General features: G+C 36.8%; 2 protein-coding genes across 2 annotated transcripts; both read left to right on the top strand.

Moving 5' to 3' along the window:
- Positions 1-2063: 2063 nt before the first annotated feature.
- Positions 2064-5686, top strand: LOC134239981 (uncharacterized). Its single transcript, XM_062722109.1, has 2 exons — positions 2064-2338; positions 4616-5686. The coding sequence occupies exons 1-2, from the start codon at positions 2089-2091 to the stop codon at positions 5560-5562; spliced, it is 1197 nt and encodes a 398-aa protein (XP_062578093.1). The 5' UTR covers positions 2064-2088; the 3' UTR covers positions 5563-5686.
- Positions 5685-6284, top strand: LOC134239983 (uncharacterized; the record flags this gene model as incomplete). The annotated part of the gene is made up of 1 exon (XM_062722110.1): positions 5685-6284. A coding segment is annotated over one exon (600 nt), but the record flags the coding sequence as incomplete, so codon positions are not given.
- Between the last annotated feature and the right edge of the window lie 8605 nt (positions 6285-14889).

Raw genomic sequence — 14889 nt, 5'->3', positions numbered from 1 at the left:
GACATTGAGTTTGTTAAACTGTTTACCTTGATCATAAACCTAAAAGAGGTGTAGCTAGCGTTTTATATTTAGCATTTCTTGTGAAAAGACCTTACTTTGGTACCAACATATTTGATCTGCATTTGATAAAACTTAATCTTCGCTATGTTGCCATATGGGGGCATCAGTGTTTCACAAACACAACTTGTTTCGCTTGAATTTGTTATAATATATTCACAAATACTTTTCTATGGGCCCCAAAACTTGGTTATATGACTATTGATTAGCCCATTTAGGACCTATCAAAAAATATTTTTGAATTCTATATAACAAATTGTTGAATTGTTATAACAAATTGAATTCATAATTACAATTACTTTGAATTTTTTAAATTAATTTTATTTGATTTAAGAAATTTGTTATACACGTTTTGAATAATTCAAGAATTTGTTATAACGTATTAAATTTCCGATATATTCTACAATTTGTTATAAAGAATTAAATATGTTAAAACTAATTCAACATTTTGTTATATAGAGTTAATTTATTAAACTACGAATTAAATTCGATATAATATGTTATCACAATTTAAAAAAAAAATAATTTAATATAATTTGATATTACAAATTCAAGAATTACTTTAAAAGAATTTAAATTATTTTTAGTTTTTTGAATTCGTTATAACAAATTAAACCAATTCGTTTTATAACAGATTAAATTCGTCATAACAAATTCAAAGTAATCGTTAAACTGAGTTCAATTCGTTACAACATATTCGACAGTAAGTTATATCAAATACAAAAATAATAATGTTTGATAGGTCCTTAAAATAGGCTTCTTTATCATGATGCTTTCATTCAAGTTTAATTTTTTTTGTTTCAGCAGATCTCGTGAGTAATAATCTTAACAGTTGTAGTTACATTTTCACTCTTTCTTAATTGTTTCCACTTGAACAAGAATCTCATCCTTCAGTGTAAGAAATTCCCTTTACAATAAATATTCAAGGAATCTTTGATGCAAAATAAGTTTGGTTGAAATTGGTCTTCAAAATAATTTGAAAATGTCAAATGTTTACTGGAATCACGCACCAGATGGACGCTAGACAGCCTCACTTCAAACTTTTGCTCAGGTGTCGAGATAAAACAAGACGCCCATGGGTCTTATAGATCATCTGAGCATCATGCAACAACTTTCCAGTGATTGAATTTGATTTATTTTTAAAGCCAGATGTTATGGCATTTACAATTTTGAAAGAGGCAACACTGATCATCATAACTGTACACTTAGCAATTGCTTGGTTTGGTTACTTAATACCCATAGGCAGGGTAAGAGAACAAAAAACGCATTTAAACTAATCAGGAATATTCAGTAATAATCAGCCCCCCCCCCCTCTATGGTATCTCTGACCCTGTGGCCTTAAAATTCACAATATTGGAAGATTAGGGCCCTTGCTCATCATAACTATGTAGGTAGTTCATCTGCTTAATACCCAGGAGCAGAGAAGATTTTCAAAGATTTCATGTTTTTAACTATATAATCAATAGAGCCAGCCCTTACACCAAAACCCCGACCTTAGGGCCATAAAATTCACAATTTTGGTAGAGGCACTCTTGCTCATCATAACTCTGTATTTAGTTTATTTAATACCCAGGAGCAGAGAATGAGATTTTCAAAGAAATAATGCATTTTCAATATATAACCAATAGAGACACACCATAGCACCTCAGAACCCATTACCCCAGGGCCACAAATTTCACAATGTGGTAGAGGACTCAATGCAAACCCCATACAGTGTCAATTCTCCAGGATTACTTTCGAGCCCTATGGAGTTGTAGAATAACGTAATACTGAACGTCATAATGGAGTTTATCAAATATGGATAAACCTGGTTATTTCGCGCAGCTTAGTTTTTTACATATGCTAAGATCGATAACTCCTAATCATTACGTTCATAATTCATCGGGTTCGGTGCTCAAAAATATTTGTTGAATGCGCATGTCTTCTAGAATATTCCTTTCTATTCCATAATTTGAGTGAAGCAGACGCTCAAAATTTTTAGACGATTTAATCGATCATCATCTGCAGTTTCATCTTTGAGTTGTCATAAGTATGTTACGGGCATCGAGAGTTTCGAAGTCTAGAAGTCCCTATTCACGGACAACAACGACAAATTCTGCAGCTAGGGCCAAAAAACGAAGTGTACCTGAAGCAACGCTCCCTCGACCGCATGATGTCGCCATTGTTGACCAGGCACCGATCGTGACTGACCAGGCACCTATCGTGACTCAAAGTCAGACTGTGTCCACTGTCGCCTCCTTAGTTCCCCTGCAGCCCGCTAGTTCAGCTGAAGTTAATCAAGGTACAATTCAATTTGACCCTTTAGATAATTTGCCAAATCCATTTATTAGCACCGCATCACCCCTAGCAGCGCATTTGCCTCAGAAAGTGAAAGAAAAAATTTTCAATAATCAATTCATAAATTTTGGTACACTTCTCTTTCATGATCCGACCTCGACACAACAAAATCAGCTTGTGTTTGAAGATGGTGTATTTCAGGTAAAGCCTAAGCATAAGGAACAAAAAATTTCAAACCTATCACAATGGCTAGATGCTTTTGCAATTTTTGCATCAGTTTATTTAGTCAAACAGCCATCTGAAGCAATCTCATTGTTTAAGTATATGTCATTGATAAAGAGGGGGGCTGAAAAAATCAAGGGAAATTGGTTAGAATATGATATTCAGTTTAGGCTGAAAAAATCTTACAACACCGCTGTAAGTTGGGCTTCTGTTGATGCAGAGCTGTGGATGATCTATATGCATTCGTCCACTGCTCCTACTAACCCTTTATCACGCCAGCAGTCATTGCAGCCCCGCAACAAATGCTACAGTTATAATTATCAGGGCATTTGCAACAAGTCAAATTGCAATTATGTGCATAGTTGTCTAAAATGTAATGCTTTTCATCCTTTGGTGAAATGTTTCAGGGTTAATTCAACTGCTGCATCAGAACAATCTTCATCACAGACCAATTTCAATAATCGTGCACATTTCCATTCCAGGAACCAGCGGTTCCAGTATTCAAAGGGCCAGTCGCAGTCCAATTCTGCCACATAATTGTCAGAATTTATGGGAACTTGGTCACTCACCTATTAATTGTGAAAATTTGAATCAAATATTATCTACTTACCCAAATGTTCAAGATGCTCATTGTTTGTCCTTGGGTTTCAAATTTGGGTTTTCCTTAAATTTTGATGGTCCTAGGAGGAGGGTGGAGTTTAAAAACATGAAATCTGCAATGCAGTACAGCTTTCAAATACAGGAGAAAATTGATAAGGAAGTTAAGTTAGGAAGAATAATGGGTCCATTTTTATACCCCCCAATATCTAATTTGCGATGTAATCCAATAGGTTTAGTTCCCAAAAAACAAGGTGGTTGGCGAATGATCACAAATTTGTCATATCCAACAGGTGACAGTGTTAATGACTACATAGACCCCAATTTATGTTCTGTCAGTTATTCCACTTTTGATGATGCTGTTTCTTTAATTGCGAGTAAGGGTGAGGGTGCCTTATTAGCAAAAATGGACATTTCCTGTGCATTTCGTCTGTTACCAGTTTGTCCACAGGATTTTTGTTTATTAGGCTTTCAACACTCTGGTGCATATTACATTGACAAGTGCTTACCTATGGGTTGTTCATTGTCGTGCTCTTTATTTGAGAAGTTTTCTACATTCCTTCACTGGGAATTAGCTCAGAGGTCTAAATTGAAAAGCATTATTCACTATTTAGATGATTTTTTGTTTGTAGGAAGGGCCAATTCATCTCAGTGTTTGGATTTAATGAGACAGTTTGAAGAGTTATGTTTAGACTTAGGCATTCCTTTAGCTTTTGAGAAAACAGAGGGACCTTCTACTCGTTTGAGTTTTCTAGGTTTAGGCATAGATACTATTTCCGGAACTATATTTGTTCCAGATGATAAAGTTAGGGAGTTATTGGCAAAGATAAATGGAATACTTAATTCAAAAAAGGTTACTTTGAAAGAAATGCAGTCATTGGCCGGGGCGCTTGCATTTGTGGTTAAGGCATTGCCAGCTGGAAGGGCTTTTTGTTCAAGACTTTATGGTTCAATGGCAGGAGTCAAAAAATCTTTCCATTTTATAAGAATTACAGCAGAAATTAAGTTAGACTTGTTAATGTGGGTTCAATTTCTTACTGATTTTAATGGTAGGACACAATTTCCTAGTCTTGTATGGCAGGAAGATGATTCACTCCATTTTTATTCAGATAGTTCAAGTTCTCATGGTTGCGGTGTTGTGTTCGGTAAACATTGGTGTAGTCTGCATTGGCCTCATGGCTGGCCTGAGGAATGCTACAGGGATATCACTTTCCTAGAACTTGTACCTATTGTATTAGGGGTTATGATTTGGGCTGAAAGCTTAAGGAACAAAAAACTCCTACTTCATATTGACAATTTATCTTTGGTGTACATCATTAATAACAAATCATCAAAAAACAAAAGAATTATGATATTAGTCCGGATGTTAGTTCTGCAGACCCTCAAGTTTAATGTACAAATAAAAGCTCAACATATACCAGGTGTTAAAAATGAAATTGCAGATGCTATTTCTCGGTTTCAGTGGACCAGGTTTCGTCAATTGGCTCCTTGGGCAGACCCCTTTCCCTCCATGGTACCTATTCAGTTTTGGAGAGCTATTCAGGAACTGTAGCCAGTCTTCTGCAGGCCAGTGTATCTCAAAATACAGCGAATGTATACCGTCAGGGATTGCAAAGTTTTTTCAATTTTAGACAACAGTTGTCATTCCAGCAGATATGGCCCCCACCCGTTGATCACATGATTAATTTTATAGCATATCTGTCAGAGAGTAATATGGCTTTTTCTACTGTCAAATGCTATTTATCAGGAATCAGTTTCGTCATTAACTTGCATGGTTGGCAGAATCCAGTGGATTCATTTATTATTAAGAAGTTGTTAGCTGGTTACAAGAGATGTAATCCGTCTCAGGATATAAGAAAACCAATTACATTACCTTTGTTGAATAGCATTGTCAGTGTTTTGCCACATTTGTGTTTTTCTGATTTTGAAGCAGCTTTATTTCAGTCTGCTTTTGCATTGGCTTTCTTTGCATTACTAAGGGTGAGTGAAGTGGTGGCTTTGGGTGTCCAGCATATAACTGTATCTAGTGATACCATTGAAATCTTTATCAAAACATCTAAGACTGATCAAATTGGTGCGGGGGCATTTGTGCATGTGAAAAAATCAAATGATACAAATTTATTGTTTCAATCTTTGCAGAAGTTTGCTGCATTAAGTACCAATGTAAAAAGGGTGTCCTACTTTTCTCATTTAAATTCCAAACCCTTAACCGAATACCAGTTTTCGTCCATGTTAAACAAAGCTTTGCAGTTTCTGAATATACAGTCAACTCAATTTAAGACGCACTCATTTCGCATTGGGGGTGCAACCCACTTGTATACAAAAGGGTTTTCAGAGGATCATATTAAGCAGATGGGAAGGTGGCAGTCAGCAGCTTACAAATCGTACATAAGACCATGTTCGTTGTAAATTTACATTGAGTTACACTGTATATGTATTGTCATATGACACAAAGTTACAATTCAAAAAAAAAAAAAAAAAAAATAATAATAATAAGCGTTTAATTTGCTCATCAATTTTAAATTTTATATTTAGATTCGATTTGGATCATAGGCTCGTCAATTATTCATTGGGCTCACATATATGCGAAGAATTCAAATCAAGAGAATCTTGGGCAGGAGTCTTCCAACATCTTGTGGCATGGAATTCGGGGTATGGTCTGGGAGCAATTATATCCCACAATTGAATTTTTGTTAGCTCGTAACAAGAAGCCAAAGATTATTATTATACATTGTGGGGGCAATAATATTGGTCAGGCTCACAATACATTAAGGGGTCTTCAAAAATATTACAAGTCAACTTTGGCAAATATTGCTAATTTACTTCCACAAACTTTTATAATTTGGTCACATATTTTGCCTCGAAATAATTGGATTAATTGTCTTGCAAATACAGAAGGACAAAACTGTAGACGTAGAATTAATAGTGCCTGTGCTACATTTGTGCTAAATAAGTTTCAGGGTCGGGGTGCATCAGTCAGTTATCCAGATATTAGAGCTCAATGCAAGGAATTATTTAGAAAAGATGGAGTTCATTTGTCAGATTTGGGAAACAGTATTTTTATCAATACTTTGAGGAATGCTTTGGATCATTTCATTGGTTGTAATTTTGTTTCGTCAACATTTCCTTGATGCTTGTCATGAGCCAATTGTATTTTGGTGCAATTTGTACCTTATTTTGTGTGCACAATTTGTGCTTTAAATGACTTGAGCCGATTTGGCATAATTTTGGTGCAATTTGTACCTTATTTTTTGTGCACAATTTGTGCCTTATGTGACTTAGCCGATTTGGCATAATTTCGGTGCAATTGGTACCTAATTTTGTGTGCACAATTTGTGCTTTTATTGTTACTTTGGGCTGCAAAATTGCCGCCCCAATGTTAGTTTGTGGCGGATGGGTCATGTGACTTGGTCCCTTGACCCATTTGGCATAATTTTGCAAAGAATGCTGTCTCCGGGGGGTACTGTTTTTTCCAGGCTCCTTGGATCAAGATGGTATTTCTCTTGCTTATGATTATCCATATTCATTTACCTATGCTGCCATATAATCATCATCGGCGCATACATTGTATTATATCTAATATTTTATTAAATGGCCATGACAAGCACGCCAAAACAATTATTGACTTGTTTTATTGACTATTTTTAGACATCCTTAACCTTTTACAGGGTTTATCTGATCATGTTTGTTTCTGTTGTCGTCCAAGTCCAATGTCGCGAAATAATGGAGTTTATCAAATATGGATAAACCTGGTTATTTCGCGCAGCTTAGTTTTTTACATATGCTAAGATCGATAACTCCTAATCATTACGTTCATAATTCATCGGGTTCGGTGCTCAAAAATATTTGTTGAATGCGCATGTCTTCTAGAATATTCCTTTCTATTCCATAATTTGAGTGAAGCAGACACTCAAAATTTTTAAACCCACCCTCCCTCCCCCTAAGTCGATTTTATATTCCCCTTAAGCATATATGTCATGTTTTATTGCAATGTAAATTTTCTTTTGGTGTTTTTCTCGTTTTCGTTTAATTTCTCGTTTCAGCGTCATGGCATGGATCAAATGCTGAATAGGATCCACCTTATTGATGTGCTTGGCAGACCTTTCAAAGTTCCAGTTGTTTGTGGTGTTTTTAACTTTGTTAAGCATAATTTTGCAAAGAATGCTGTCTCCGGGGGGTACTGTTTTTTCCAGGCTCCTTGGATCAAGATGGTATTTCTCTTGCTTATGATTATCCATATTCATTTACCTATGCTGCCATATAATCATCATCGGCGCATACATTGTATTATATCTAATATTTTATTAAATGGCCATGACAAGCACGCCAAAACAATTATTGACTTGTTTTATTGACTATTTTTAGACATCCTTAACCTTTTACAGGGTTTATCTGATCATGTTTGTTTCTGTTGTCGTCCAAGTCCAATGTCGCGAAATAACTATATAGGTAGTTCATCTGCTTAATACCCTGGAGCAAAGCAGAAAATTTTCAAAGATTTAATGTATTTTCACTATATAATCAATAGAGCCCCGCCCTAAATCAAGAAGCCCTGACCCTGGGGTTATAAAATTCACAATTCTGAAAGAGGCATTCTTGTTTATCATAACTACATGTATGTACTTAGTTTATTTAATTTCTGGATTTTCAAAGAATTCATGTATTTTCAGTATACAATTAATAGCCCCGCCCTAGCACTAGAACCCCTGACCCTGGGGCCAAAAAATTCACAATTTTTCTTGCACTCTTGCTCATCATAACTATATACTTAGTTGGTTTATTTAATACCCAGGAGTAGAGAAGAAGATTTTCAGAGAAATAATGCATTTTCACTACCTACTTATTTAGCCCCCCCTTGCACTAGTACCCCTTACCCCAGGGCCATGAATTTCACAATTTTAGTAGAAGACTTATTACTAATTACAATAATGCAAACAGTTTGACTGCTTGATGTCCAGGAATAAAGAAGAAGATTTTTAAAGAATGCATTAATTTTAGTGGTTTTGACCCCACCCCTCAGGCCCAAAGGGGGCAAGGATCATGAAATTCATAATTTTTGTTCCCTTTTACCCATAAATGCTTTGTGCCAAATTTGGTTGAAATTGGTTGAGTAGTTGCACAGAAGAAGCTGAAAATGTTCAAATGCTAACGCACGACGCATGACGACGGACGAAAACATGAGTTTACTCAGGTGACCTAAAAATCAATCTGATTTTCAAATATCTTCATCTTAAGTTAATCAAATGAAAGAAATTGTTTTGAACTGAAGAAGGTAAGCATTTAATGTGAAACATTTTAATCATATATAAATCCAGTACACTAAACCGCACTATACTCTAACAGCACTATACTCTACAAGTGTCTCTTAAATGTATAGTTTATCACCATGTGAAACTTAGCTCTCAGTCACTCATAGAATCTTTCCTATTTTTTGCTAGCTTGCAGAGTTATTCTTCTCTACATAAGGAAACAAAATAATGCTAAGAACCCTAGATGAGCAATGAGGTGTCAAATTTAAAATTTTGAAACATCATGTCAAACCTATAAGTCAAACAGTTAGTTTTCTGTGTTTTGTTTTCAGTATTCTGTATATGCCTGTACCTCATGACTTGTTGTAGGATGTGCTCCCTCTGTAGACATCTGATACCTACCTCCTGAACTGTTGTAGGACATGCTCCCTTTGTAGACATCTGATACCTACCTCCTGACTTTTTGTAGGACATGCTCCCTCTGTAGACATCTGATACCTACCTCCTGACTTTTTGTAGGACATGCTCCCTCTGTACACATCTGATACTTACCTCCTGACTTAATTGTAGTGCATGTTCCCTCTGTGGACATCTGATGTTGTCTGATACCTACCCCCTGACTTGTTGTAGGACGTGCTCCCTCTGTAGATATCTGATGTTGTCTGATACCTACCTCCTGACTTTTTGTAGGATGTGCTCCCTCTGTAGACATCTGATGTTGTCTGATACCTACCTCCTGACTTGTTGTAGGACATGCTCCCTCTGTAGACATCTGATACCTACCTCCTGACTTGTTGTAGGACGTGCTCCCTCTATAGACATCTGATACCTACCTCCTGACTTGTTGTAGGACATGCTCTCCTTGTAGACATCCGATACCTACCTCCTGACTTGTTGTAGGACATGCTCCCTCTGTAGACATCTGATACCTACCTCCTGACTTGTTGTAGGACGTGCTCCCTCTATAGACATCTGATACCTACCTCCTGACTTGTTGTAGGACATGCTCTCCTTGTAGACATCCGATACCTACCTCCTGACTTGTTGTAGGATGTGCTCCCTATGTAGACATCTGATACCTACCTCCTGACTTGTTGTAGGACGTGCTCCCTCTATAGACATCTGATACCTACCTCCTGACTTGTTGTAGGACATGCTCTCCTTGTAGACATCCGATACCTACCTCCTGACTTGTTGTAGGACGTGCTCCCTATGTAGACATCTGATACCTACCTCCTGACTTGTTGTAGGACATGCTCCCTCTGTAGACATCTGATACCTTCCTCCTGACTTGTTGTAGGACATGCTCTCCTTGTAGACATCCGATACCTACCTCCTGACTTGTTGTAGGACGTGCTCCCTATGTAGACATCTGATACCTACCTCCTGACTTGTTGTAGGACATGCTCCCTCTGTAGACATCTGATACCTACCTCCTGACTTGTTGTAGGACATGCTCTCTCCGTAGACATCTGATGTTGTCTGATACCTACCTCCTGACTTGTTGTAGGACATGCTCCCTCTGTAGACATCTGATGTCTGATACCTACCTCCTGACTTGTTGTAGGACGTGCTCCCTCTGAAGACTTCTGATACCTACCTCCTAACTTGTTGTAGGAAGTGCTCTCTCTGTAGACATCTGATACCTACCTCCTGACTTGTTGTAGGACGTGCTCCCTCTGTAGACATCTGATACTTACTTCCTGACTTGTTGTAGGACATGCTCCCTCTGTAGACATCTGATGTCTGATACCTACCTCCTGACTTGTTGTAGGACGTGCTCCCTCTGTAGACTTATGATACCTACCTTCTGACTTGTTGTAGGAAGTGCTCTCTCTGTAGACATCTGATACCTACCTCCTGACTTGTTGTAGGAAGTGCTCTCTCTGTAGACAACTGATACCTACCTCCTGACTTGTTGTAGGACGTGCCCCCTCCGTCGACATCTGATACCTTCCTCCTGACTTGTTGTAGGACATGCTCCCTCTGTAGACATTTGATACCTATCTCCTGACTTGTTGTAGGACGTGCTCCCTCTGTAGATATCTGATACCTACCTCCTGACTTGTTGTAGGACATGCTCCCTCTGTAGACATCTGATGTTGTCTGATACCTACCTCCTGACTTGTTGTAGGACGTGCTCCCTCCGTCGACATCTGATACCTTCCTCCTGACTTGTTGTAGGATGTGCTCCCTCTGTAGACATCTGATACCTACCTACTGACTTGTTGTAGGACGTGCTCTCTCTGTAGACATCTGATACCTACCTCCTGACTTGTAGGACATGCTCCCTCTGTAGACATCTGATGTTGTCTGATACCTACCTTCTGACTTGTTGTAGGACGTGCTCTCTCTGTAGTCATCTGATGTTGTCTGATACCTACCTTCTGACTTGTTGTAGGACGTGCTCCCTCTGTAGACATCTGATACCTACCTCCTGACTTGTTGTAGGACGTGCTCCCTCTGTAGACATCTGATACCTACCTACTGACTTGTTGTAGGACGTGCTCTCTCTGTAGACATCTGATGTTGTCTGATACCTACCTCCTGACTTGTTGTAGGACATGCTCCTTCTGTAGACATCTGATGTTGTCTGATACCTACCTTCTGACTTGTTGTAGGACGTGCTCCCTCTGTAGACATCTGATACCTACCTCCTGACTTGTTGTAGGACATGCTCCCTCTGTAGACATCTGATACCTACCTCCTGACTTGTTGTAGGACATGCTCCCTCTGTAGACATCTGATACCTACCTCCTGACTTGTTGTAGGACATGCTCCCTCTGTAGACATCTGATACCTACCTCCTGACTTGTTGTAGGACGTGCTCTCTCTGTAGACATCTGATACCTACCTCCTGACTTGTTGTAGGACATGCTCCCTCTGTAGACATCTGATGTTGTCTGATACCTACCTCCTGACTTGTTGTAGGACATGCTCTCTCTGTAGACATCTGATGCCTACCTCCTGACTTGTTGTAGGACGTGCTCCCTCTTTAGACATCTGATGTTGTCTGATACCTACCTCCTGACTTGTTGTAGGACATGCTCCCTCTGTAGACATCTGATACCTACCTCCTGACTTATTGTTTTAGATTGAAATAAGTCAATATACCACTGAAACCCTTACCTATCACTATTCTATTTGTAAGAAAAGGACTGTCTATTCTGTGAAAAATCTCAATTTTTTAAAGGATGGATACATTTTCCCAACATATTCATGATTCTAATAGCAATGTACAGATAAAATATGAAATCTGATATGTATATGCTATTTAAAGTAAGAGAAGCAAATGTTTTTATCGCAACTGTAAAATGATGATTCAGGAAGGCTTAATCATTATAAGGGAGCACATTTATAAAACCCTCTCAAGAGATTGCACTGCATCCAGAAATTGCATCTCATTAGTATTTTTATATATTTAAAATGTTGGTTGATACTCAATGAGCATTGTGAACCAGAGTTATTTTTCTCAATTGTTAAAGTTACATACATGTCTGATTTTTTAATTGAATTTAAAGATAAATATTTTACTGAAGTTTATGAAAGTATAAGTGCATCAGAAAAAAGGAACGTATTATAGTTTAAAAAAAAATTGGAATATGATTACATTATGGAAATGAAACAAAAAGGGAATACTTCAAAGGGATGTGTTTGGAGAATATTTTTAAAATTGTTCATTCATTTATTTTAGCTGTTCATGTTTCAGTCACTCTCTAGTTTTGCCTACGCAGATTGCAGATAGGCAGATTAAACGCAAAACATATGGGAAAATAGGGTGAAAAAAACGGTATTCAAATTTATTGAGGATAATTAAATGCAGATATCCGATCTTGCGTAATGACTTTAATTTAATGTTGCAGAATAATGTCAAATTGTAAAGGACCCGCGATAAGAATAAAGAATTTTGATCTTAAATGTAAATTATCATACACATATCCTGAAATAAGAGAACTCTGATGTTGTGTAGCATCAAAATACTGGAAATTTTATGATTTATTATCATTTTTCCGACACTCCATGGCTATTAAATTGCTAAGGGCTTGGCTAGAAGTATTGTTATGTGAAGGTTCTCATGCCCTTCAAGTTATAAACAAGTTAATCTTATGCAATAGTTCTTTGTATTATCAAGCATAGGTATCAATAGATATCTTTCAGACCATGGCACGTTTATTATGCTTACTAGAGTATATAATGTAGCTCAAGGCAACATTGTCTCTCTTTTCTCCATTTAAAGGTATCAGAGTGTATTATGTTATAATATTACATCATGCTTTGAAATGTCTGAAATTTGTATTTTCTTTCAATCCCCTATATGGTTTATAGCTTGTCAGATGAATAATTTTTTATCACCTGTACTTTGTACTTTAATTCTGACTCATAAACTATGTAGTGTTTAAGAAACGTTGGTCTTAAGTTTTTTCCTTTACATGCAGCCGGATCGAAAGATCCGAGGCGTATATTGTTTTTTTTTTCTGTCTGTCTGTTTATCTGTTTGTCTGTTTGTATGCAAACTTTAACCGTCGTCATAACTTTTGAACCAAGAATGAAAGAGACTTCATATTTTGGATGCATACTCTTCTAATTAAAATTTCAAATGACATCAAAGTCAATGACCTTGTGACCTTCACTGTTACCTATATGCTAATAATAGTTTTTTTTTCTGCAAACTTTAACCTTCGCCATAACTTTTGAAACATAAAAGAAAGAGACTTCATATTTGGTATGCATACACCACTAATAAAGTTCCTTTAAATGACACCATGGTCAATGACCTCGTGAACTTGACTATGACCTATATAGCTTTTTTGTCGGCAAACTTTAATCTTCGCCATAACTTTTAAACGAAGAAAAATAGAGACTTAATATTTGGCATGCATAGTTCACTAATTAAGCCCTTTCACATGATACCAAGGTCAATGACTTTGTGGCATTGGCTGTGTCCTTTATGCTAAAAATATCTTTTTTGAAGCTTCACCATAACTTTTGAACCATAAGAGACCTTATATTTGGTATGCATACTTCACTAATCAAGTTCTTTCAAATGACAATGACCTTGTGACCTTGACTGTGACCTATATGCTAAAATATCTTGAGCGTGCAACGGCATTGTGACGTCACAATCAGAACATCGAACAACATTGTAAACAATGGTTGCAACCGCTGCGGCGAGCTATGTATCTGAGCAGGAAAACAATTATTCATACCTATTTCAGGATTTTTTTTTCATATTTGGACGTGTCACAAATAGCGAAACTCGGAAAGGAAGTTACAAACAGTAACCTGGAGATATCTTTTATTTTCAACAATGGAAGATCGCAAACGAAAATGGTGTCGTCATACAGCCTTCAATGTCTTATCTTTTCAAATCCCGACTATATAATAAAACAATTATGGACTCTTTTGGTGTTGAATATGGTTTGTTATTCACCTCGGTCAATATGAATATTTTTCTGGTGAATAACAAACCATATTCAACACCAAAAGAGTCCATAATTGTATAATATTTGTACATATTGATTTATATATGAACTGTGTGAATTCTAGTTATAAACAATTAAACAGATGTTCCAAAACAAGAAACAAAATGGGAAGGCTTGTCACAACGATTTCATACATGTATTTGAAGTATGAACGCCAGAGCTATAAGTGTTCAAATATTACTAGTTGACCAAGGTTAAAGTCAAACTCCTAGTTCAAAGTCAAAGAGTCAATTTGTATCCAATGGAAGGCCATTTCACAAGTATTGCATTATGTGACGTATAAAAGCCCTGGCACCGACTATTCAAAAGTTATGGCAGAGGTCAAAGTTAGGTAAAATTTTCCAAAACAGCTGAACATAACTCCACGGTCAAGGTCAAAAGATCAAAAGACAAGATAGGTTAAGACTCCTTTTTCACCTCTAGTTTGGGTGTCTTTTAAAATGATAGAAAAGTTAATCAATAAAAACTTCTTGACAGCAGTGCCACAAAATGAGTATCGGTTCTAAGTTACAGAATACACAGAGGTCACATGAAGATCAGAAAAAACGTCAATATCCGAATTTTCTCAAATTTTCATCAAATTTGCAACACACTTTGTTTCTAAAAACATAGAGTCTATTTACCAAATTCATATATTTCATACATTTGTATCAAATGCATCTCTTGTGTATAAAAATATGAGTATATATGTATATCTTAGTGCTCTATGCTTCCTATAGTAAAACGTGTCTAAAATTTGACGAAAATCCACCAGAATTGAGGAAATTTGGAAAAAATGTCCTACCTCTGCGCCCCCTTGTGCACTCAGTGTAAGCTTTGAATTAAAAAAAATTAGTGTTGTGTTTTAATCAAGCATCATTTTAAGTTCTTTACTACAAAATTTGCTCTGATTTTTACATCATATCAGGGGTCTTTTCGGCCTGTACCATACCTTGTCCTTTAATAGTACTCAAGAAAGGTCTTATCACAAGGAATATACATGTGAAATATGAAATCAAATTAGC

Source organism: Saccostrea cucullata, unplaced genomic scaffold, assembly GCF_032062105.1.
Source record: "Saccostrea cucullata isolate Sc308-1 unplaced genomic scaffold, CSIRO_AGI_Scuc_v1 ctg2141, whole genome shotgun sequence".
Classification (NCBI taxonomy): Eukaryota; Metazoa; Mollusca; class Bivalvia; order Ostreida; family Ostreidae; genus Saccostrea; species Saccostrea cuccullata.
This window is presented reverse-complemented; position numbering and strand designations above follow the sequence as displayed.